Source organism: Euleptes europaea, chromosome 17 (genome assembly GCF_029931775.1).
Source record: "Euleptes europaea isolate rEulEur1 chromosome 17, rEulEur1.hap1, whole genome shotgun sequence".
NCBI lineage: Eukaryota > Metazoa > Chordata > Lepidosauria > Squamata > Sphaerodactylidae > Euleptes > Euleptes europaea.
In genome coordinates, this window is record NC_079328.1 from 22,198,024 (window position 1) to 22,222,925 (window position 24,902).

The window sequence follows — 24,902 nt, forward strand, 5'->3', positions numbered from 1 at the left end:
GTTTAATAATCCCAGCAATGATCAAGCCACGTTTTCCCCAGCCTTTATGAACTGACCCAGCCTTTCTAATGCACATCATCACTGTCCTTATCAACTCGATAAAGGTTCAGGACTACCCTCACAGTGTGCCCTGTTGGTGAATGAATGGGGAAACGGCCCCTGCTTGATTTGAGGTGCCCCCTAAACCTCCACACTCTCACAGCAAAGTCACACCATGAGAGCTATGAGGTGCCTGTCCTCTGTTTTAAGGCTCATAAGGTCTTTTATTGCATGGGTTGGCAAGAAAGGTGGACTATAAATGAAGTCAATAGAACAAAATAAATGCTGGAATAAATCTGGTTCATCTTTAGGGTGCCACAGGAGTCCTGTTTCATTTGCCCCTGAAACAGGACTCCTGTGGCACCCTAAAGATGAACCAGATTTATTCCAGCATTTATTTTGTTCTATTGACTTCATTTATAGTCCACCTTTCTTGCCAAACCATGCAATAAAAACAGTACAGGATCTAATTGTCTATCAATCCCTCTTTCTCTGAGTTACATTGATATATTAAGTAATATATTGAAGGCAATCAACAGGAAATCAAGCATTTAAGTATAAAATGAGGATTAGCACATAGTCTTGTAGTAAGAGTATACTAGTACAAGTTAAGAATATAAATAAAATGTAAATAGCATTTATTTCTCCCTCTGGAGTTATGAGTAGGGTAGATCCCCTTTTTCTTCCCTTTTCCGTACCCCATATCTTTAAAAGCAAATAAAAAAAATATTTAAACAACAATACAGTACAGGACATACACCCAACAGTGAATAATATGGGGTTATGAAATGCAAGAACAGTGTACTAGAACAGTACCGTGTCTGCAATACAACCGTATAATGCATTATTTGTATGCAACAGAGCTGAATAGTAGAACTGGCTAACACTACGATAAACAGTGTAATAGGCTCTTCATCTCCAGTCAGCAGTGAATGGCCAAACGTGAGTGAAGGAGTTAGAACTCTTATAGTGATGCCTTTGGCTCCTGGGTCATGGACTGGGCATTGGAAACCTTGACACGTGACTTGTGATAGGCTTGTCACCAATAAGATGTGCCAGATTGTTAGAGCTCCATTCCCCCCCCCCCCCCCGTTCCTGTTTGCAGCAAAGTCAGACACGAGGCGTCGCCATCACTTCTGGTCATGCTGTGTTTTCTTCTTCTTGCAGCACATCTCACATCAGAAATTCTCGCTCTCGTGAAGGGGACATCCGGCAGAATGCTCTGCTTGGCAGACAGAGCAGGCGTTCTGAATCTATCATGCAAAAGGACGTGAGCCTTGTAGCTCAGGTGGGGGCATGCCCTGCGGCCTCTGGACTGATGCTTTGCCCTCTTTTTTCTTCTTAGTTTTGCTCATCTCTGGGGCAGAGGTGATGATAATCACCTTTGCCAGTCTTATTTGTCCTGGTTGCTTTGGCCCAAACACTACCATTCTTTGATCTTCGGGCTACGCTGCTTTCTCTGCATCTCAAATTGGGGGCGGGGGATCCTTTCAGACTGCCTGCATTTGTTCATACTGCTGTGTGTTCCTAAGGAGGGTTTGGCCAGCTGATCCACAGCTCTCTCTCTTTCTCTCTGTGCCTCGTCCAAATTGCTGCCTACCGTTTCTTTTTCTCTCTCATACACATATACATACTTTATGTGTCTTTTTCTCATGCACACGAACATAGACCCAAACATCTGTCCCTTCCCTTCAGCTGGGAGCCAGGGTGTCAACTTCTCTCGGTTTGGACAAGGTGAAAAACATTCAAACGCTCCTAGCCTATCAGGAAGCCATCTCCTAACCAATAACATGCATCATTCATTCTGAACTATTAGTGTAAGGACCAACCAAACAGTTTGTTTGTTTGTTTGTTTGTTTGCAATGAATCAAATTGAAGAAACCTATACAAAAGTCTGATTCAGTTGTCACGGTCAGATGCCAGCAGTTGGGAACTAAGTTCCCAAGCACCGCAAGGGCCTGATTCAGATCAGAACCATGGTGACTCTGGGGGTGTTGTTTGCCCCATTGGGGGGGCTGTATGTGCAGTAAGCAGAATGCTCAGGGAACCCCAACTTGCCAAAAGAAGAGGAGAAGACTGAGAGGTGATATGGTAACCATCTTCAAGTACTTGAAGGGCTGTCACATAGAGGATGGCGCCGAGTTGTTTTCTGTTGCCCCAGAAGGTCGGACCAAACCAATGGGTGGAAATTAAAAAAGTTTCCATCTAGACATTCGGAAGAATTTTCTAACAGTTAGAGCGGTTCCTCAGTGGAACAGGCTTCCTCGGGAGGTGGAAAGCTCTCTTTCCCTGGAGGTTTTTAAGCAGAAGCTAGATGGCCATCTGTCAGCAATGCTGATTCTATGACCTTATGCAGATCATGAGAGGGAGGGCATCTTCTGGGCATGGAGCAGGGGTCACTGGGTGTGTGTGGGGGAGGTAGTTGTGAATTTCCTGCATTGTGCAGGGGGTTGGACTAGATGACCCTGATGGTTCCTTCCAACTCTATGATTCTATGAAAAGAAAGGAAGAGTCAGCCAGCAGTAGTTAAAATGCACACTCACATGTTCTTTCTCTCTCACACACACCCCTATGTACAAAAGCATGCCCATTAATGCACAAAATCAGGCAGAGACATGCTGCCACGGTGTTAGACATGTTAACACCAGTGTTATTGCTTTTTTGCTTTATATTTAATGTAAGATGTATTTTTGTTGTTAGGATACTGATATTAATCTTAAAGTTGTATATTTCATGTACTATCGAGTGGCCATACTATCCGAGTTGGATTGGTGTTATGCAGACCTGCACACAGGGACATACATGTTCTGAAATACGCCTTCCTTCTCCTTGCCTAGGAGTGCTCAAGAAAGGGAGCAACAGGGTAGGGTGCAGCACTGCTCCTTGTTTCCCATACTCTCCTGGGAACCTCTGCCCCAACCAGAAAGAAACCCCTTTGCTAGTGATTATGGCTATTGGAGAGCATCTGGGGGCTCAAGAGAAACAGGGTGTGGCCTCATGTACAGGGTCTGCGGTGTTTGTGTGTGCGTTTTGGGAGCAGTATGGGTCTGAGCTTCCTCAACATTGTGCTGAGTAGTGCGTGCTTTTACTTCAGAGGCCCAGAGGTTTGAGAAACCTGCGAGGGGCTTGCCAAACTGAACTTCTATGCTACATTGCAAACTTCCACTCTGACAAGCCACCTCTTTGAGCTGCCCTGCTTGAGAGGTGCTGTAGCAGGCTGTTAAAGCCCCACAGTTTCCCAGGGAGTCCCTGATCCACACGGCTTGCTGTGGTAGCCAAGCCTCATGGAAACCTGAGTGGGTTCTGTGGCAGCTTCTCTGAGAGCACTCTCCCATCGGGCTCTCTTCGCAGGCACGCTTCTCCCTTGGCATGTTCTGTTTGTATCCTGGATTTGGCTCCATTTCTCCAGGCGGCCAACAAGTCATCAATGTGGACTGCATCGCGGATCCCATCGGGAAGTGTGAGGAATACCTGACGATTGAGATCTCTGACAGAGACCCGGAAGACAACCCTAATGGCATTACGTACACGCTGATTGCAGAATCGTGCATGCCAAGTAAGGGGAGCCACAAAACCATCAGTGCTGGAAGGGTGAAGTCCAGCAAACAGGGCTCCCTGAAGGGACAGGTGGTAATCCCATAGCCAGGAATGTCGACAACCCCATCCCCAGCTTCCAGGCAAAGGTTCTGTTTGCCCAGCCCCCTTACCACCTAAGAGCCAAACTACACCTTATCTTTTCCCCCAAGCATTTTCACACCTTTTCAGCTGTTCCCTGCAGCCACAGCTTGCTGGGTGACCTTAATCCAGTCACACACTCCCAGCCCTGACCCTGGCAACTATTTGGATGGGAAACCTCCAAGGAATACCAGGGGCGTGACACAGAGGCAGGCAATGGCAAACCACCTCCCATTGTCTCTTGCCTTGAAAACCCTATGGGGTTGCCATAAGTCGGCTGTGACTTGATGGCATATATCCTCTGTAGCTATAGACCAGAGCTTTGCTCATGTATAGTGTGGTTTCTCTTGACCCTTGGACTTGGGTCAGAGAATGGAATCCCTCAATGCTCTGTCCTGTCTTTTTCCCCAGGCTTTGTGACTGATGATGTCAGGTCTATATTTGAGGAGCATCAGATCTGCAACAGCAGATGTCTCAGCCAGGTGCTGAAGGACATAGGCTGTGATGGTGTCTTTGTGACAGATGAGAACAAATTTATCTTCAATAACGTCCTAGTTGGGCACCAGGCAACAGCCCACTTCAAGATCTGCAACCACGGTCGAATCCCCTGTGATGTGCTTCTTGCTGTCAAACCGATCTCCCCCAAAGTAAGAAAAGAGAAGTCTGCTTGTATATAATTGGCTACGAACCCATTTGTGCTGTACTTAAATTATGAGACTTTTTCTAACCTAATGAAGCATGGAACAAGTAAATAAATAAAAAGGATTCCATGAGGCCCAGCATAGGTTAAGCCGAAATGTAGAATAGATTTTTTAAAGTGCTGAATTGTTTTGCTGCCCAAATGTGTTCGTAGCAAACGCATGATGTTCCAGTGCCCTCTCCTGGTGCCATTTGCTGCATTTGCAAAGCTAAACAGATGTCTTGTGGCAACTTAAAGACTGAACATTTATTCCAGTTTTCCTGAGCTTTCCTGAGTCAGAGCTCACTGCCTCAGATACAAAGCTGTCTGTTAATCTCAAGACAGGCTGATCAGGAACGATTCTGTTCAGCTTCACGTTCTGCCGTGTATTTGAGAGATTCTTAAAGCTGTATGGATGTTTCCTTAGTCTGCCATTCGAGTCAGTGACATCTTTGAGGTCCATCCTGCGCGGATGTCCATTGCTAGCCGTGCGCATGCCTTTGCAACTGTGACCTTCTTGCCGCAAACGATGCAGAACTACCAGTGCATTTTTGAGGCTTCTGTTGATCCTGTGACCAGGTAATTCCCCCTATGGGTTACTGAGAGATCTCTTCTCTAGGGTGGTCTTTTCCATGTGCACCCATGAGCAGTGTTTTCTCCTTTTGCTCAATTTCAGCATGTCTGTTAAATCAAGGAGTTTATTGTTTGAGGTCACTGGGGATGGAAACCTTCCACAAGTTACCATTGTTCGCCCTGCATTCCGCAATAAAAAAGGAAACCCGCTTATCCTCTTCAAGAAACTTCTGTTGGGCAATTCAGAGACGCTCCCTCTTGTCCTGAAGAACAGCAGCAGTATCCCGGCCCAGGTAGTTAATTGCTAAGAACGACAAACGCAAAGGTAGTAACAGAGGGGGAAATGGTAGAGCAGGGAACAGGCTGCTCACTTCTCTTTGGCTGACCACACTGACACTTTCATACATGCCAAATAATGCATTTTCAATCCACTATCAATGCACTTTGCAGATGGATTTTACTGTCTGAAATGGCGAAACCCACTTGTAAATAATCGTTAAAGTGCATTGAAAGGGGATTGAAAGTGCTTTATTCACCATGTGTGAAAGCGTCCTCTGTCTGTCTTCTGACCCTTGCACTTGATGCCCTCAGTAGCTTCCACCACATCTCCTGCACAAATGCACCAGTATCATAAATAGGGTTGCCAACTCCAGGTACTAGCTGGAGATCTCCTGCTATTACAACTGATCTCCAGCAGATAGAGATCAGTTCACCTGGAGAAAATGGCCACTTTGGCCATTGGACTCTATGGCATTGAAGTCCCTCCCCTCCCCAAACACTGCCCTCCTCAGGCTCCACCCCAAAAATCTCCAGGTATTTCCCAACTTGGAGCTGGCAACCCTAATCATAAAAAGAGGGCAGCTTGGAAAGAGAGAGAGTGGGGACACTCTAGTAGGGGCAAGGGTAGTTGGAATGGGAGTGGGGGAGTGATGCTTCAGGGGCTTCTGAGGGAGGAGATTTTACAGCAAGTTTATTGAGCCTGTCGGTGTTTGGGGGGTTTTGTGACAGGGCAGCAAAGGCCACAACAAAATGGCTGCCATGTTGAATGGATAGGGTTGCCAGCTCCGGGTTGGGAAATAACTGGAGATTTTTGGGGCAGAGCCTGAGGAGGGCAGGGTTTGGGGAGGGCAGGGACTTCAGTGCCATAGAGTCCAATGGCCAAAGCAGCCGTTTTCTCCAGGGGAACTGATCTTTATCGGCTGGAGATCGGTTGTAATAGCAGGAGAGCTCCAGCTAGTACCTGGAGGTTAGTCAAGAATAAAGCAATCACTATGGCTATTTATAACAAACCAATGATAACATAAGCTTATAAATTCAATGTCTAGTTTATCTTGTTATTTCTTCACAAAGATAGAAATTATGCAAATTATCATATAACAAACAATAAACAAAACAGGCTTCCGGTAATTTTCCTGTTTCATATAATCTTTCATCAGTTGGTAAGTATAATCTTGAAAAAATTATAGTTCATTAATCCTCTGTTTCTTCTTTTTTTTCAGATTCTTTACTGAAGAATTACTGAGGACTGTTATTGCCCAGTGGCGATCCCACGTTGTATCTTCTTAATGCTAAATAAAATATTTTTCCAAAAAGCTATCATTGGAATTCATTATACATTATAGATCAAAAAATGCCACAAAACAAAGTTAATTAAATTATACTTACAGACAACTTTTTTCACGTCTTACATCCTTAAAATATATCAATCATATGGTGAGTATTCTTATATCATGTTGGGATATGATAGAGGGAAAGGGTGCGATATTTATACAAGACGCTCCTATGCAGCGTTTACAATGAGAAATCACAGAAAGGCAGAGTAGTCGCACGCCGAGTTCAATCCATTGGGGGCCATTGTATTAAACATTGTAATAAAGTGAGCCTCTCTTTGGTGAAGAATCCTGTCTATATTTTCCTTATGAAACCGTTTTTTCCGATATTGCCATAAGGCAAAAAACCTGAGGTCAGTATCACTATGTTTTGCCTGTTTAAAGTGCGCCACGATCGGAGCCTCTAACACGGAATTGCGTATCCTCGATCGGTGCTCACCGATCCGTATTTTCAAGGATCGACTCGTCTTGCCTATGTACATAAATTCGCAAGAACATAGAACGGCGTAAATAACATTTTCTGAGGTGCAATTCGTACATGACTTAATTTCAAATGTAAAACCCGTTTTCACATAAGTAAAGCTCTTAACAGGGAGCGCATATGGACACATAGTGCAAGATCCACATCGATAGTGGCCAGTCCTATTAGTTACAATGGGCCGATCTATTCTATCGGTGTGCACAAGTTGGTCCTTAAGGGACATGGTTCTTCTATAACCTAATAGGGGTGGTTCAGAGCAATCGGGCAAAGAGGCAATAATGTGCCAATGTTTATGGATAATTTTCCGAATGCCACTCACCAAAGGAGTGTACTGAAAAGATGAAGTCAATTTAGGAATAACTTTCTTAGAATGAATGAACATTTGTTCCCGTGGCTGTGCATCTGCTCTTTTTTTGGCTGAGTCAATTAAAGTCATAGGATACCCCCTTCTCATGAGAGCACTTTTTAACGAAGAGGCAGCCATATCAAAATCTCTACTATTAGTTGAGTTTCTTTTTAATCTCAACATTTGGCTATATGGCAAATTACATTTCAAATGCCCTGGATGATTAGAATTAAAATGTAAAAGGGCCATTCGATCCATGGGTTTTTTATACGGGGATAGCCAAATCTTACCATCGAGATTCTTATGTATATTGACATCCAAGAAATTAATACAATTACAATGATATTTACATTCAAATTTGATATTGGAATCAGCATGGTTAAGTTTATCAACCATAATATCATAATTATCCTTACTGTCTATACACATTATCAAATCATCCACAAATCTTGAATAAAAAGAAACATGTTGTTTAAAAAAAGCATCTGAGAGTAAATACTTCTGTTCAAAAGCTACCATATAAATATTTGCCACCGAGGGGGCTACAGCCGAGCCCATAGCCACCCCCTTAATCTGTTTGTAGATTTGTTCCTTAAATCTAAAATAATTGTTCTCAAATAATAAATCAATTAAATTCATTAGGAAATGAGTAGGTGGATGTTTGTCTTCTCGTGATTCCAACTTGGCTTCTATAATTGCTCTAACCTCAGGGAGAGGAATATTTGTATACAAGGAGACCACATCAAAGGTGGCTAAAATGGTGTCTCCAGGTACCACAGCACCTTCAATCTTCCTTATAAAATCCCCGGTATCTAAAATATATGATGGGGTATCTATGGCATAGGCATGTAGAAAATGTTCTAAATATTTCGAAATTGGATCCAGAACTCCATTAATGCCTGATATGATTGGTCTCCCTGGGGGGTGATGTAATGTCTTATGAATCTTAGGCAAAATGTAAAATATAGGCATTCTTGGATATATATTGTGGCATTTTTTGATCTATAATGTATAATGAATTCCAATGATAGCTTTTTGGAAAAATATTTTATTTAGCATTAAGAAGATACAACGTGGGATCGCCACTGGGCAATAACAGTCCTCAGTAATTCTTCAGTAAAGAATCTGAAAAAAAAGAAGAAACAGAGGATTAATGAACTATAATTTTTTCAAGATTATACTTACCAACTGATGAAAGATTATATGAAACAGGAAAATTACCGGAAGCCTGTTTTGTTTATTGTTTGTTATATGATAATTTGAATAATTTCTCTTTGTGAAGAAATAACAAGATAAACTAGACATTGAATTTATAAGCTTATGTTATCATTGGTTTGTTATAAATAGCCATAGTGATTGCTTTATTCTTGACTAACTATTATTGCAATCCAAGTCTTACTTGTAAATAGTACCTGGAGGTTGGCAACCCTATGAATGGGACCAATTACAAATTGGCTTCTACAGAGCAGGGGGAGCAATTGTACACACGAACACATGAAGCTGCCATGTACTGAATCAGACCTTTGGTCCACCCAAGTCAGTATTGTCTACTCAGACCTGCAGTGGCTCTCCAGGGTCTCCGGCAGAGGTCTTTCACATCACCTACTTGCCTAGTCTCTTTAACTGGAGATGCCAGGGATTGAACCTGGGACCTTCTGCATGCCAAGCAAATGCTCTACCACTGAGCCACAGCTCTCCCCGATTCATGTTGTGAAGTTCTAGGCCAAGTATCTTCCATTGATGGGGGAAGATATTTCCGAATGGGTGCTCCCTGAAGACCCAAAGGTGATTCCTTGTGGGCGCTTCTGAAGTAACGTCTGTTCTAACAATTTTTATGGTTGCTAACCTTTAGGTGGAGGCTGGAGTTCTCCTGGAATTACAATTTATCTCCAGACCGTGGAGATCAGTTCCCCTGGATAAAATGAAAACTTTGGAGGGTGGCCTTAGGGTTTCCAACTCCAGGTCAGGAAATTCCTGGAGAATTGGGGATGGAACGTGAGGAGGGCAGGGTTTCGGGAGGAGAGGGACCTCAGCAGTATGATGCCACAGAGTCCACTCTCCAAAGCAGCCATTTTCTCCAGGGGAAGTGATAATCTGTCTTCAGTTGTAATTCTGGGAGATCTCTGGGCCCCACCTGGATGTTGGCAACCAAAGATGGACTCTATGGCAGCATATCTCTGCTGAGTCCCTTCCCCTCTCCAAACCCTACCTTTCCCATACTCTGCCCCCAAATCTCCAGGAACTTCCCAGCCCAGAGTCTGGAAACCCTAATGAGGTGGAGGTTAGGCATTGGCCACTTGCTTTGGAAAAGAGAAGCTTTGGCGAAGAAGCAAGTGGGCACCAGGAAACAAATCAGTGGGCACTATGCCATCCATGGGGAATCACTTTTCTTTTAGCATTATCCTAAAATCTTCTCCTGGAAGCACCCCTATCTTTCTGTTCTCGTGTTGTTCCTTTTCCCCAGCTGCATCTTGATGTGTCAGATGAACATGGAGCTTTCATTCTGAAACCTAAGCCCGGCACCAACTGCATTTATGTGTCTCAAGCTGAAGACAGTGAATCCAGCGAGGGAGGTAAACATAACTGCCATGGCAAACCAGAGCTGTCTACTGAACCTTGCAGTAAGAGACGGGGGCTAAGTGTGGCAACTGTTGCCTTTTAGCTACCCCCATCCAGAACACCGTTTATGACAAGTAGAATGCCCAGAAGTGTCTGCAGAGAAAGGGTCCAAAGCCTCTTCAGCTAGGGGTCAATAACCTCTAGGAGAGCCAAGCAACATCAAAATTCTGATCAAGCGATCAACAAAGAGCCAATATAAGAAAGCCCATTTGCATCACTGAAAATATACAGTTTGATATTACTGATCATTGACATGTTGATTAAGAATCCGTAAAGTTTCATAGAATTATAGAGTTGGAAGGGGCCATACAGGCCATCTAGGCCAACTCCCTGCTCAATGCAGGATCAGCCTAAAGCAGGGGTTCCCAACGTGGTGCCCACGGGTGCCATGGTGCCTGCCGACACCTTTCCTGGAGCCTGCCAAGCATTTTTAGAGTGTGGGTGGGGATTTTCCCCAGGAAGGCTTCTGATCAGCAATTGAGATTTGATTAGCTGTACAGATTTTTTAAAAACATTGTTTAGGCAGCATCTGCCACCATAGTACAAGAATCTTCACACTGTGGCTGAAAGTAAGCTGCAGCAGCCACTTTGTGGCTGGCTTCACCTGCTGTGGCAGCCACTTTGTGTCTACCATTTTGTGGCTGCAGCCACCATGCTATGTCAAAATTCCAGAAGTGCCCACAGGCTCCAAAAGGTTGGGGACCCCTGGCCTAAAGCATCCCTGTCCAGCCGCTGCTTGAAGACTGCCAGTGAGGGGGAGCTCACCATCTACCTAGGCAGCCAGTTTCACTGCTGAACTACTCTCGCTGTAAAAAAATTTTTTTCATAATATCCAGCTGGCCCCTTTTTGCCCGAAAATTATACCCATTATTATGAGTCCTATCCTCTGTTGCCAACAGGAACCGCTCCCTACCCTCCTATATGTGACAGCCTTTCAGATACTTAAAAGGAGCAATCATCTCCCCCCTCAATCTCCTCTTCTACCCCCTCAATCTCCTCTTCTCCAGACTGAACATTCCCAAGTCCCTCCGCCTTTCCTCATAGGGCTTGGTCTCCAGGTCCCTGATCATCCTCTTTGCTCTCCTCTGCACCTGCTCCATTCTGTCCACATCCTTTTTGAAGTGAGGCCTTCAGAACTGCACACAGTACTCCAGGTGCAGCCCAGTATACTATGAGACTATGACATCTTGCGATTTGGATGTTATGCCTCTGTTGATACATCCCAAAACCACATTAGCCTTTTTTGCTGTTGCATCACACAGACTATTCATAGTTAGCTTATGGTCCATCCATACTCCAAGATCTTGTTCACACACACTGTTACCCAGAAGTGTATCCCCCATCCAGTATGCATGCTTCTCATTTTTGTTACCCAGATATAGAACTCTGCACTTACCCTTGCTGAATTGCATCTTGTTCACATCCGCCCATTTTTCCATTGTGTTCAGATCTCATTGGATTCTGTCTCTGTCTTCCGGGGGTGTTCACTGCTCCTCCCTATTTGGTGTCATCTGCAAATTTAATGAGTAGTCTCTCCACCCTCTCCTCTAGATCATTTATAAAAATATTGAAAAGTACCGGGCCCAGAACCGAGCCCTATGGCTCCCTACTGGACACCTCCCTCCAATCAGATGAAATGCCATTGACAACTACTCTTTGTATGTGGTTCTCCAGCCAGTTCCCTATCCACCTAACTATCGTAGAGTCCAGTCTGCAGTCCTCCAGTTTACCCCTCAGAAAATCATGGGGAACCCTATCAAAAGCTGTACTGAAATCCAGGTAAACAGCGTCAACAGCGGTCCCATGATCCAGTAAACCCATCACTCAATCAAAGAAGGAACGAGGTTGGTCTGGCAGGACTTGTTGGATCCAACTTACCCCTTGCTGACTCCTCCAGTCACCAAGTTGTCCTTCAGATGCTTGCAGATTGATCCCTTTAAAATCTGCTCCAGACTCTTCCCTGAGACAGAGGTCAAACTGACTGCCTTGTAGTTTCCTGGGTCATTCTTCCTCCCTTTTTTAAAAGATTGAGATAACGTTCACCCTTCTCCAGTCTTGTGGCACATCGCCCGTCCTCCAAGAGGTCCTGAAGATGATGGGGAAAGGCTCTGCAAGCTCTCTAGAAAGTTCTTTGAGCACTCTCAGGTGCACGCCATCTGGCCCAGGGGAGTTGTACTCCTCCAGTGCAGTCATGTGCCTCTCTACCATCCTGTTGCAAGTCCTTTATTAGGAAGTTGCACACGTGAGGTCTCACAATAAATATACACAGGAGCACCCTGCATAGTTGCTTTAGTGCAGTGGAATAAACCTGCACATGGTTTATACTAGGATTACTTGTAACCATTCACCTCTATCATTTCCCTTTCCATAAAGAATCTCTAAGAAGTCCTTTTATGCCTTAAACAACTATTCTAGCATCCCACCTACTCCTCCAAAAAAAAAAAAAAAAAAAATTGAAAGATTTCATTTTTCTTTTAAAAAAAGTCATACTTGGTTTCGAACTTAGTTATATTTGGCTCTAGAGCCATAGGTTGCAACCCCCGTCTTTTTCAGGAAAAACTCAAGCCACTCTTGGAGGACTTTGTTTTCCTGCTCCCCTAGCCTAGGGTCTTTAGTCTGTGGGGTATGGGAGAAAAGTCCTTTCTAGCCTCTAACAGTTGTATTGCTGCTTTGCTCCTGTTCTTCATAGGCAGGAAACCACACACAGCCTCCCTGGTTCTGCACTGTGGGGAATCAGCTGAGTTCAGTGTGGTTTTCCAACCCACTGTGATCCAACATATCGAAGGGCTGATCCACCTCTCCATCGTGGACAACCAGTATGAGGAGACAACCATCCAGATGGTAGGCGAAGGCTACCAGGACGATGTCACACTGGACAACATAACCAGTTTGATGGCAGAGGGTGATGGGGTGAATGCTGAGAGGCACCTGGAAGATGACATAGCAGAGGGTGAGTAAAGGGGGAGGGACTGTGGCTCAGTGGTAGAGCATCTGCTTGGCATGCAGAAGGTCCCAGGTTCAATCCCCAGCATCTCCAGTTAAAGGGACTAGGCAAGTAGGTTATGCGAAAGACCTCTGCCTGAGACCCTGGAGAGCCGTTGCTGGTCTGAGCAGACAATACTGACTTGGATGGACCAAGGGTCTGATTCAGTATAAGGCAGCTTCATGTGTGTGTTCACGGGTCAGACAAGACGTGATCCCATTCATGGCCTTCTCTCAATGAACAACATTGTGATGATCTTGCCAATACACTATGGGGAATAAAAGTGCTGGTGCTGAATGCATGGGGGCTCTGTTGATCCCTGAATATTTAATCCTGGATGAGAGGGATGACCTGGCATGTCCCACCAAGATTTGTTGAGTTAAAAGCAGGGAGGAAGGTAGATCTCTCCTCCTGCCCACCAGGTTTCTTGGTGCAGCCTAGACTCCATGGTCAGGGGAGAGGGAGCTACAGTGATCTATTGGGCTTCCATTGCCCTCACCAGGAGCTTTATCACTCAAGAGCTCCCACATCGATTTGTGTACTTTTCATTGGGTACATGGGACAAATGAAAGATTTTGTTGATTTATCATCCATCCTGCATGGCGTAGTAGTTAAGAGCGGCAGACTCTAATCTGGAGAACCGGGTTTGATTCCCCACTACTCCACATAAGAGGCGGACTGTGTTCTAGTGAAATGGGTTTGTTTTCCCCACTTCTCCAAATAAAGCCTGCTGGGTGATCTTGGACCAGTCACGGTTCTCTCAGAACTCTCTCAGCCTACCTCACAAGGTGTTTGTTGTGGGGAGGGGAAGGGCAGGTGATTGTAAGCTGCGTTGAGACTTTTTAAATGTGAAGAAAAGCGGAGTATAAAAACCTTCTTCTAGTAGTAGTAGCAGCAGTAGTAATAGTAGTGGTGGTGGAAGCTGTGGTGCTGGGACTGCTGCTAAGTTCCATGGCATTTAGGTTATGGAGTCTTGCCAGACTCCAGGATCAAAGGAGAATGCCGAATATATTAGGTGCTGTGGAACACAGGCAGGACAACGCTGCTGCAGTTGTCTTGTTTGTGGGCTTCCTGGTTGGCCACTCTGTGAACAGACTGCTGGGCTTGATGGGCCTTGGTCTGATCCAGCAGGGCTTTTCTTATGTTCTTACGTTCCATCTCGTTTCTCATGTGGTTTTATCATCTATATGAAACCACTGGGAGAGATTGTCCAGGGATCTGGACTGACCCGTCATCATTATGCAGAAGATGCGCAACTCCTATTTTGCCTTGTCAGCAGAGGCTGGTGTGCTGGTGAATGTTCTGAACAAGTGCTTAACTTGATGCAGACTGGATGAGGACCAATCAACTGAAGCTTAGTCCAATTGTCCAAATGCTTAACCTCTTTCCCCCCACAGAAGCCAGAACAGATTATATCCAGTTTGGGGACTGTTACATCGGGAAGACCTATCAAACGACATTCACAATAACCAATCACAGCAAGTCTGAGGTGATGAGATTTGAATGGCCTGTTTGGGGCCCGCTTCAGTTTTCCCCACAGGTATGTAGTAGCCCATTCCTCTTTTCCCATGGGCCTTCACAGTCAAAGCTCTTGCAGTATTTTGGAGGAGCAGATGGGATGCTAGAATAATTGGTATGTAAGCCATTGCCTTCTAGGGTTCCTTGGGTATTCCTTATTTTAAGGGTCGTTGAGTCCTTCTTCATTCACAAACACAGAAGTGTGGGAGTAGGGTTGCCAGGTCCCCCCTCTCCATTGGCGGAAGGTTTTTTGGGGCGGGGCTGGGGCAGTTGTATATGCATGCAGCTGTGTGCATGTGCAGTCCCTGCTCAGGGGCCTCCTAGTGGATTGGTGGGCAATTGCTCGCCAAAACCATCCACCTGGCAACCTATTGTGGGAGTCACTTCCCCTTGGTGCAGTCTCAAGTTACATACGGGTGCAATGATGCAACCACAGGGGCACTCATAGTCAGCTCTGCCATTAGGGTTCCTTTCTCAGTCTTCAGTGGGTTCAGATATAAGCACATCTGTGCTGAATTAGGCAAGTAGACCCTCTAAGCCATTATCCTGTTTCACACAGTGGTGAGCCAGGTAACCCCGGAAGGCTCACAAGCCAAAACCTACCCCTGTTATCCCCCCCGCACTGGCATTCTGAAGGTTACATACATTTCGTCATCATGAAGCATGTTGATAAGGGGAGATGATAGATGTCTATAAAATTATGCATGGTATGGAGAGAGTGGACAGGGGGAAGCTTTTCTTCCTCCCATAATACTAGAACGTGAGGTCATATGCTGAAGCTGGAGGATGAGAGATTCAAAACTGATAAAAGGAAGTATTTCTTCATACAACACATAGGCTGTTACCGCACTAGGTATTCCCAGCGATGTATTAAGAGTTTGGAAATGTTATAAAACCTACTGTTCGCACTTTGTTTGGCCCCTTTAGCTGTGAAGACGTCTTCCAACCATTTTTTAGCCGTGGCATCCAAAAACCCTTTTAAAGCGATGTTTTTTATAACATTTCCAAACTCTTGATACATCGCTGGGAATACCTAGTGCGGTAACAGCCAAAGTTAAACTGTGGAACTCCCTGCCCCAGGATGTAGTGATGGCTGCCAACTTGGGAGGCTTTAAGAGGGGAGTGGACATGTTCATGGAGGAGAGGGGTACTCGTGGCTGCTAGTAAAAATGGATACTAGTCATGATGCATACCTATTCTCTCCAAGATCAGAGGAGCATGCTTAATACATTAGGTGCTGTGGGACACAGGCAGGATAATGCTGCTGCAGTCATCTTGTTTGTGGGCTTCCTAGAGGCACCTGATTGGCCACTGTGTGAACAGACTGCTGGATTCGATGGACCTTGGACTGAGCCAGCATGGCTTTTCTTATGTTCTTAATAATGTCACCAGGCCTTTGCATAGTGCTGTTTGTGTACCATCATATGATGCTAGAAGTAATTTTTTTCTTCAAGCCACTATTTTGTGACTGGTAGCTCCAAATGCTTTTGAAAAACAACAACCAGATAGCTCCAAGGATCCTAAAGTCTACCCTCCCCTCTTGTATGGGATGGTGATAGGAATGATATGTGACTGTAGATGAGATGTGGGGAGGAATAGGGCTGTACAGGAGGAATGGTGATGGTGAGTGGGGAGAAGGAGGCAGAGGGAGAGAGGGAAAGGAACCCAACAGAGAAAAAGATAGAGGGAGAAAGAAGAAACAAAAAAATTAGGGGAGGGATTGAGGTGAAACAGATACTTACGCAAGTAGGAAAGGATTTTTACTTGCTCCCAATCAACTCCATTCTTAAGAAGCTTCCATATGGGGCGGCATGCAAGGAGCACCTAAAGAACAAGTGAAAAACAATTTGAAACTTTTTCTTGCGGGTCCCCACTTATCATATTTCTATTTCCTGATGCTTTTTGATTCAGGGCGTTCATGGTGTCTCTTCCAGAAAGTTGCAGCAAATTATTACTCTCCCATGACATGGCAGCCTGGATTCATTTCCTGAGAAATTCCACGTTGACTGTTATCCGCTCTGGGTCTCTAGTTTTACCTTTAAGGGACTGGAAAGACTCTTGGCATGGGCCTCGTCTATGCTCATTGCTTTCTGGAGACTAAAATTGTTCTGACAATCAGGTTTTGTGGTGCATGAACATGCTGAATGTTTGGTATTTGGGCATTTGTTATCTGGTTCACAGGCTGAACCAGTGATCTGTGTACCAAATTATGCTTTTAAGCTAAACAGTTGAGATTTCAGCATCATTGGAGGGAGGCGTCATAAGGTGTCAAGTTGCCAACCTCCAGCTGTGGCCTGGAGATCTCCCAGAATTTTTAACTGATCTCCAGGCTACAAAGATCCATTCTCCTGGAGAAAACGGCGGCTTTGGAAGGTGGACTCTATGGCATTTAAACTTTGCTCAGGTCCCTCCCCAAAATCTACCCTCTTCAGGCTCCACCCCTACATCTCCAGGAATTTCCCATTGTGGATCTGACAACCCCTAGGGTGAGAACATCATTTACCTTTCAGCAAAACTGAATGAAGCCATGGTGAAGTGCAAGTTTAATTTTTAAAAATGCCCATCAATATACCCTTGTTCTGCCTCGGGTGATAATGCAGCTCATCATGATAAAACTTTCTGCTTTATTCTCTCGTACAACATCTTGCCACATACTGACACTCTGCTTGGGTCCCCTGCCCTAGGTTGGCCATCTCCATGCAGGATGCGCCAAACACACCATCCTGACCTTGAAATCCAGCATGCCCATCGCCTTCAGAGCTCAGCCAATGAAGTGCAAGGTTTGCAGGATTGTCTTCCAGCAGCCTGCTGAGCAGGTGCCCGATTGGGATGATCGCCTGCACACGGTCAAGTGGGTTGACATTTCGAAGACGGCCCCGCACACACGCCCCTCTAAGAAGAAGGTGAGAAATAAAGAAGGGAGAAAATCTTCAGACCAGCCAACTGGGCATCCAGAAAACTGGGTTTCTGGGCTCAGGATAAAACAACTGGGGCCGCTAAGGAAGGAATCATGGGTGATGAAGGAGAATCAGTGAACAGGAAATCCACTCTTCCCCTAACCCAGATCTCACCCTCAGATGCTATGGTCTTCCTAGACTTTGACCAGGCTAATTTCCCTCCCCTTGTTTTCCTTTTTCTTTTTTCTTCAGTGGACTGTCAACAGCTTTCAAAGTTCAGAGGACAATAAGCATTCTCAGTCCTGATCAGGCCTTTTCCCCCCTTGAAACATTTTGATTTGAGAGCCAGCGAGGTGTAGTAGTTAAAAGCAGTGGTTTGGAGCGGTGGACTCTGATCTGGAGAACCGGATTTGATTCCCCACTCCTCCACATGAGCGGCGGAGGCTAATCTGGTGAACTGGATTTGTTTCCCCACTCCTACACACGAAGCCAGCTGGGTGACCTTGGGCCACTCACATTCTCTCAGCTCCGCCTACCTCACAGGGTGTCTGTTGTGGGAAGGGGAAGGGAAGATGATTGTAAGCCGGTTTGATTCTTCGTTAAGTGGTAGAGAAAGTCGGCATATAAAAACCAACTCTTCTTCTTCTTGATTTACAAACTGTTGCTGCATACATATAGGTCAGAAACACTACCTTTTCTGTGGATGACTCTATTTTATTGCTGTGTATAGAAGGAACAAACTGGATTGTTCTTTGAGGATTCACATGGGGGAAGGGGCTAGATTCAAATCCAGTAGCCTCTTAAAGACCAACAAGATTTTCAGGGTATAAGCATTCGAGAGTGAAAGCTCTCTTCATCATGGGGGGAGTGAATAATTTTGAAATATCCCCCAACACACAGACACCCCGATCTTTCCCTCCAAGATTGTGTAAACTTTAAGGGCCTTTCCCATCTCCCTCTATATCCCCCCCCTTTAACAAACTCTCAGCAGTTTTTTACACCCCATACTTTCTCCTCAATCAATTTTTGGAGCTCTTGAAGACCTGGGGTGTCATCAACATTTGTGCTGGGATTTGCAAATAAAGACCCAAGAACAGGGAGTAAGGAACTGGAAACCAACTTCAGCCTCGTAGGACAGTTGATGTGTACCCATAAGGAGCTCAAGGCGGTGCATATCCCCCTTCCCCTCTCTTATCTCCCCCCCCCCCCAACAACTCTGAGAACTAGATAGCTACCAAGTGAACTCTGTTTGCTGAGCAGGGAGTTGAGACCAAATGTCCCTTGTATGTCCATCACTAGTTTTTTTTATTAAGTATTATATATAACAAGAAAGACATACTTGCACTCCAAACACAAAACCACACATACAGTATATCAAACCTTCCAAAGAGTGCTGTGCAACAGTTACTTTTTGTAATAAGAACTAGGTAAATAGAGATATCTAAATTAAAAAGCCATGTTGTAAAGTAATTCCAATATCCCTTAGTTGAAATAGGCAATCACACGCCTACTTGTTAATCTGCTCTGTAATGCCTGCTCACGATTTTCTTTTAAGTACCACCTATTTTCTAAGTAATGTATTTAAATTGTCTACAACAGGTAAAATTACACTTTTACTGAATACCAGCTTAGCATGAACATCAAGCAGATTATTTTCTTGGTTGCTGTTTCCTGCTTAAAATAAAACGCCTTTAAGATCTACACTATTTTATACTTGAATAATCAATCAATAATTATTGCTAATTTGCTCTAAATATTCTGATACTAAGTTACTTAGTTACATTTGTGCATACTCATAATAGGGTTTCCATTTCTTTTCCAACTCCCCTAGAGGTCTTTTATTCAGCAAGTGAGTCAACTTTGCCATCACTGCGTACTCTGCCATTTTCTCTCTCTCTCTCTGGTGTAGTGGTTAAGAGCAGTGGCTTGGAGCTGTGGAGTCTGATCTGGAGAACCGGGTTTGATTCCCCCACTCCTCCACATGAGTGGTGGAGGCTAATCTGGTGAACTGGATTTGTTTCACCACTCCTACACATGAAGCCAGCTGGGTGACCTTGGGCAAGTCACACACTCTCAGCCCCATCCACCTCATAGGGTGTCTGTTGTGGGGAGGGAAGGTGATTGTAAACCGGTTTGAGTCTCCCTTAAGTGGTAGAGAAAGTCAGCATATAAACACCAACTCTTTTTATTCTTCTCTGGGGTTTCTTCTTGCTGCCACATTGATGCCAAGACAACTCTGGCAGCCATTATCATATAGTTGAAAAGTTCTCGGTACTATTCTCAGTAACATTAACTCCGGGTCTAAAAGAAAACAAGCTTTTAACACCTGCATTTCTTGATTAATTTCAATCCAAAGTATGTCCAACACTCTTGGCTGATACGCCACGCGGGCTGTTCTGCTCCAGGCTGCTTGCGATTGTCCATTCCTCTGCTCTTGGTCTAGGTGATAGAGACCGACCCCGAGCCTGTTCACACGGTCGTGGAAGACAGTGGCCGGGAGCTGGAGCTTTGTGTCAGTGCCACCATTGACTATGCCCAGTATGAGATGGAGGTGGACCCCGTGCACTTCAGAGATACGCTGCTCTTCCAGACGCGAGTGTTCAAGTGAGTCAGAAGCAAGCAGAATCTTGCTCAGAGGCTGCCTTCCCGCATTTCTCCCTTGAGCTGAAGGTGCCTCTGCTGGGTTGCAAACAAACGTATCTTTAAACAGAACTCACCATGATTCTTTCCTCCTGTCAGGTGAACACGGCTTCCCCGCACGCTTGTGATCTCATAAGCACCGGCCAATTTGTGCTGTGTTCAGTCAGGTTCTGGTGCGGCCAGCAGAACCAATGGTACTTGAGCCCAGCCCTGGGGGAGGATGAACTCCCCTTTAGGGAGGGTGCTTTTGTTTTATGCACCACCATAGGCTATCTCACTCTGTGCAAAAAAGTTAATCCCCCACCCCCTTCCTTCCTTCCTTCCTTCCTTCCTTATGGTACAACCAGAGTGGAACTGTTCAATACCGGGATTGTGCAGCTGGAGTACTTCTGGAAAGTAGTCATGGAGGACAGCGGGAGGGCAGTCAACTTTGCTAAGGAACTCGTGCCAACAAGCTCAGAAGGTATAGCAGCCACCTCTTAGCATACTTCTCACCCACCAACATGCCACTACCTTGGGATCCTCAGGGCCCTCCCCCTCTTTGCGAGGATCTCCTCAGAGTCTTCATTTTTAGTTTGTGATATTAACCCAGCCCCTTCTGGCCCGTCTCATCTTTTTATTTACTTATACCCCACTTTTCTCCACAATGGGTGCCCAGAGCAGCTTAAAACTCCCCTTCTCCGTTATATCCTTACAACACCCCTGTAAGATAGTTTAGACTGAGAGTATTTGACCAGCCCAAGGTCGCCTAGCACGATTCTATGGCAGAGTGGGGATTCAAACCTCAGTCACCCAGATCCTAGACTGAAACTCTAACTACTACACCATGCTGGCCATGTGACCCTCTCCCTTCTTTTCAGATCCTACTGGACATGCATTTCACATTTGGAGCACGTTGTAGGGGTGGGAAGCAGGGACAGTAATATTACCTAGGCATGCTTACAAAAGAATCTACATTTTGTCCAAATTTCTGCATCTATGTCAAGAATCTGCTATTGCCCCCATCAGAGAGAAGGCACACTAGTTAGGGTAAACTTGTACCAGGCTCCCAACAAAGATCACTTTCTTGGTAGATGGGATTTGCTTCTAGGGGTGTGCATATCGATATGCTGGATTACCCCCCACTATACCTGGTGACTGGGGAGGCCCGAACTGGCATGGACCTTAGAGAAGGAGGCGGGAGCATTCTTACTAGCCCCACTGCCTGTGGGATTTGTTGAGTCAGAGCCCGCAGGCAGCAGTGCTAGGAATGCCCCCCCTGCCTAATTTCCTCCCGGTTTTTTTCGGGTTTGGGTTTATTAAACCCAAAAAATTTCAAAAAATCTGCGTGTTCTGGATTTTCCAAAAAGTTTCAGGTTTAATAAGCCCAAACCCAAAAAATACTGGGGGGAAATATCGGCACACACCCTTATTTGCTTCACTCATTGTGGAAGGGAGGGGGATGTGGTGGAATAATGGAAGGTGTTCAGATCACACTGTAGTGTTCATTTAGGAGAAATGGCCGTCTCGAAAGACATTTCATTCCCTGCAGGGGAACATCCGTCTGCCGCATCGTGTCATTCCGTCAAGTCCCAGCACAGCCGACCCCTCAGCCAGCTAGGGAGCGTGTTGGACAGCTTTTCTTCGTACCTGTTCCCAGCAGTCCCCCGCCCCCCATTCTCCATAGAGCCCAGTTCTGGTATCATCCCCTCTGAGAGCTCCCAGGTCCTCCAAGTGAAATTCTCTCCCCAGGAATTGGGAGAGTTCGAGGGCCGTCTACTCTGCAGGTAAGTGGCATTATGCAAGGGGGCGGGGGTCAGGGGAGGACTGGGGTGGGCAAGTCCAAGCCTTTCGCCTGCTCATGTTTTTTTGGCACAAGGCTGCCCAGCCTTGGCACAGAAGAGGAATTGGATTTGAATAAGTTTGATTTGGGTTTATTGCATTGACTGCTATTTTTACTTGTGTGACATCTTAAGGACTAACAGTATTTGCTCGCAGAACCAACCAGAAACAGTGGCTCATATGTTGCTTTATTGTGCTTTTCACAAGCCTTTATGGGAAACCTGCATTGCTCCGTTGATGCAGGATATTTTCTGTGTTCCCACAAAGGACAAAGTGGCTTTCCTCCTGGCTGATGAGCGCCCCTGAATTACAGAGGAGGTAGCAAAGTTTCTTTTAGCTGCTATGAAGATCGAGGAACTAAGCACAAAACTATTTGATTGTCGCCATGTTTGATTAATTGATTTATTTATGTACAATTAAACCGTACTGTTTTATCTGGATACAACTATATTTAATTATTGTAAATGTAATTCATATGCCATTGAAGGTAGGTTGATTGATTGATTGACTAACAGTATTTGTTCCACTATGAGCTTTTTTGAGACAGAACTTGCTTCTTCAGATACAACAGGGGAGAGGGAGGAAGTTGAGCAGACAAAGGCATATATAATCACATTTGATTTATTATACTTATTTGTCATATGGTAAAGAAAAACGGTATATTAGCACATGGGTAGGGAGTTCCAAACTGTTTGGCATTTGTTTGACACTGCTGGACTCTTTTCTTCTCAGTATTTCTAACCTGAAGCTTGACGAGGAAGGCCCAGTGGTGTCCGTAAAGGGGAAGAGCCTCCTGCCCTACTGCCATTTTGAGTTGGAGGAGTCCGATTACATCACTGCAAACCGACGCCATCCAGACCTGCGAGGACCTGGGGGGCCAGCCCTAGATCCAAGCACAAAAGTGATCGAATTCACATCCATAGGCGTGCGTGTCAGAAATACCAAGTGAGCATCTGTTGGCGTTCTATTCCAGCTTTTGTCTTGAAAAACCCATTGGCGTACTGGGTGATTCTCACCAGCTAGAGAAGCCACACAGATAAAAGGAAGTACTTCTTCACACAATGCATAGTTAAATTGTGGAACTCCCTGCCCCAGGTTGTGGTGATGGCTGCCAACCTGGAAGGCTTTAAGAGGGGAGTGGACATATTCATGGAGGAGAGGGGCTATCCGTGGCTACTAGTCTAAATGGATACTAGTCATGAGGCATGCCAATTATCTCCAGGATCAGAGGAGCACGCCTGTTATATTAGGTGCTGTGGAACACAGGCAGGATGGTGCTGTTGCAGTCGTCTTGCTTGTGGACTTCCTAGAGGCACCTGGTTGGCCACTGTGCAAACAGACTGCTGGATTTGATGGGCCTTGGTCTGATCCAGCATGGCCTTTCTTATGTTCTTTGGCTAGCTCAGCTGAGCTGTCACCCAATTTCAGGCCTGCGATAAAAGTTTGTGGGACTGCAGCACCAGTTTATTCCAGTGTTATTCTGCCATTTCTCTTTCACGGCACACCTTTGATAGGCTGTGACTTTGGTAAGTCTCTGCTCAAGATATCTTTACCATCTGATGTTGTATTATTATCCTGAAAGAGGAGAGCCTTTTCAGTGGTGGCTTCCACTCCATAGAGTTTCCTCCCAGTGCTGGTAGATTGAGTCTGAGGGGTAGCTGATGCCTCTTTGAGGGAGCAGGTGGTTGCCTAAGCCTTGAAACTGGCTGTGGTGCACCCACTTCTCAATAAGTATCGACCAGTCTCAACTGTCCCATTCTTGAGGGAGGTGATTGAATCGGTGGTATCTGAACAACTTCAACCTTTCCTAGATGAAGCAAATTGTTTGGATTTTTTCTAGGGTTGGGAAATACCTGGAGATTTTGGGGGTGGAGCCTGAGGAGGGTGGGGTTTGGGGAGGAGCTTCAATGGGTTATAATGCCACAGAGTCCACCTTTCAAAGCAGCCATTTTCTCCAGGTTTACTTATCTCTGTCAGCTGGAGATCAGTTGTAATAGCAGGGGGAGTGCAGCTCTGTTGATTCTCTTGGACTCTCTGCAGCTTTTGGACCACCTTTCTGGGCTGGGATTGGGAGGCACCATTCTGTGGTGGTTCCTGTCCTACCAGGATGGCAGGTTTCAGAAGGTGGACTGCTTCTCAGCCCCTTGGCCTCTGGGGTCCTGGAAGGTTCCATTTTGTCCCCTTTGCTTTTTAACATGTACTTGAAACTGCTGGGTGAGGTTATCCGGAGATATGGGCTGAGTTGTCACCAATATGCAGGTGATACTCAGCTCTGTATCACACTTCTGGCTGTAGAAACCCTGAACCAGTGCCTGGAGGCCGTTTTGGGGTGGATGCAGGCTAAAAAAATGAAGCTCTTTTTTTTTTTTTTTTTTATAAATTTTTATTGATTTTTTAAAGCTATAAATTCTCCATAATTTTGACAACAGCGTAAAAATAATATCACAATCGCAATTATATTGATTGTTGTCTTAATTACCATTAAACATAAAAAATATGACAACTTCCCCATCACCTCCATCTACCTCTTAATAAAGTATTATTAGCCTTCGTTAACATATACTGATCCTAGCATTAATTTCATTCTCATGTTTTATAAAGTTTTAGATTCTGGATCAAAATAAAAAGTAGCCTTCCATTATTCCCAGATCTTGTACATTATCACAATGATTCCTTCAATACTCCCCTTTTCCCCAGTTTCTCCAACTCCACCAGTTCTAGCGTTAAAATGATTTAATCCCTTTATTCTGAAACCTTTGTCCCTTTCCATTTAACATAAATTTAAAATAGCCATGCCACCCGTCCACACTGTCAAAGCCTTCCAATCCAGCAATCATATTTAAGTCAATCCTTTAACCATGGTCTAATACTTCCTTCTGTAACTGAAATAAGTCAGTCAGGTATGGGAACAAGATTTCTTTGTTTTCTCTCATTTCCTCAGGCAAGGTGCATATCCAAAAATAATTCTTTCTGGGCTTAATCCCCATCGTGGCTTCAATCTGTGTTCCTTGCTCTGCTCTT

At 45.0% G+C, this 24,902-nt stretch overlaps 1 protein-coding gene across 1 annotated transcript in view; it reads left to right on the forward strand.

Annotated features, from left to right (window-relative positions):
- Positions 1-24,902, forward strand: part of HYDIN (HYDIN axonemal central pair apparatus protein) — a 216,389-nt gene that overhangs the window by 165,165 nt on the left and 26,322 nt on the right. The window contains exons 56-68 of the mRNA XM_056862322.1: positions 1,207-1,327; positions 3,391-3,595; positions 4,126-4,361; positions 4,821-4,972; positions 5,070-5,259; positions 9,868-9,976; positions 12,712-12,972; positions 14,406-14,545; positions 17,208-17,426; positions 19,864-20,024; positions 20,408-20,504; positions 21,630-21,826; positions 22,614-22,826. Of these exons, the coding sequence (XP_056718300.1) occupies positions 1,207-1,327; positions 3,391-3,595; positions 4,126-4,361; positions 4,821-4,972; positions 5,070-5,259; positions 9,868-9,976; positions 12,712-12,972; positions 14,406-14,545; positions 17,208-17,426; positions 19,864-20,024; positions 20,408-20,504; positions 21,630-21,826; positions 22,614-22,826 (2,301 nt within the window). The remainder of the gene's footprint in view (positions 1-1,206; positions 1,328-3,390; positions 3,596-4,125; positions 4,362-4,820; positions 4,973-5,069; positions 5,260-9,867; positions 9,977-12,711; positions 12,973-14,405; positions 14,546-17,207; positions 17,427-19,863; positions 20,025-20,407; positions 20,505-21,629; positions 21,827-22,613; positions 22,827-24,902) is intronic.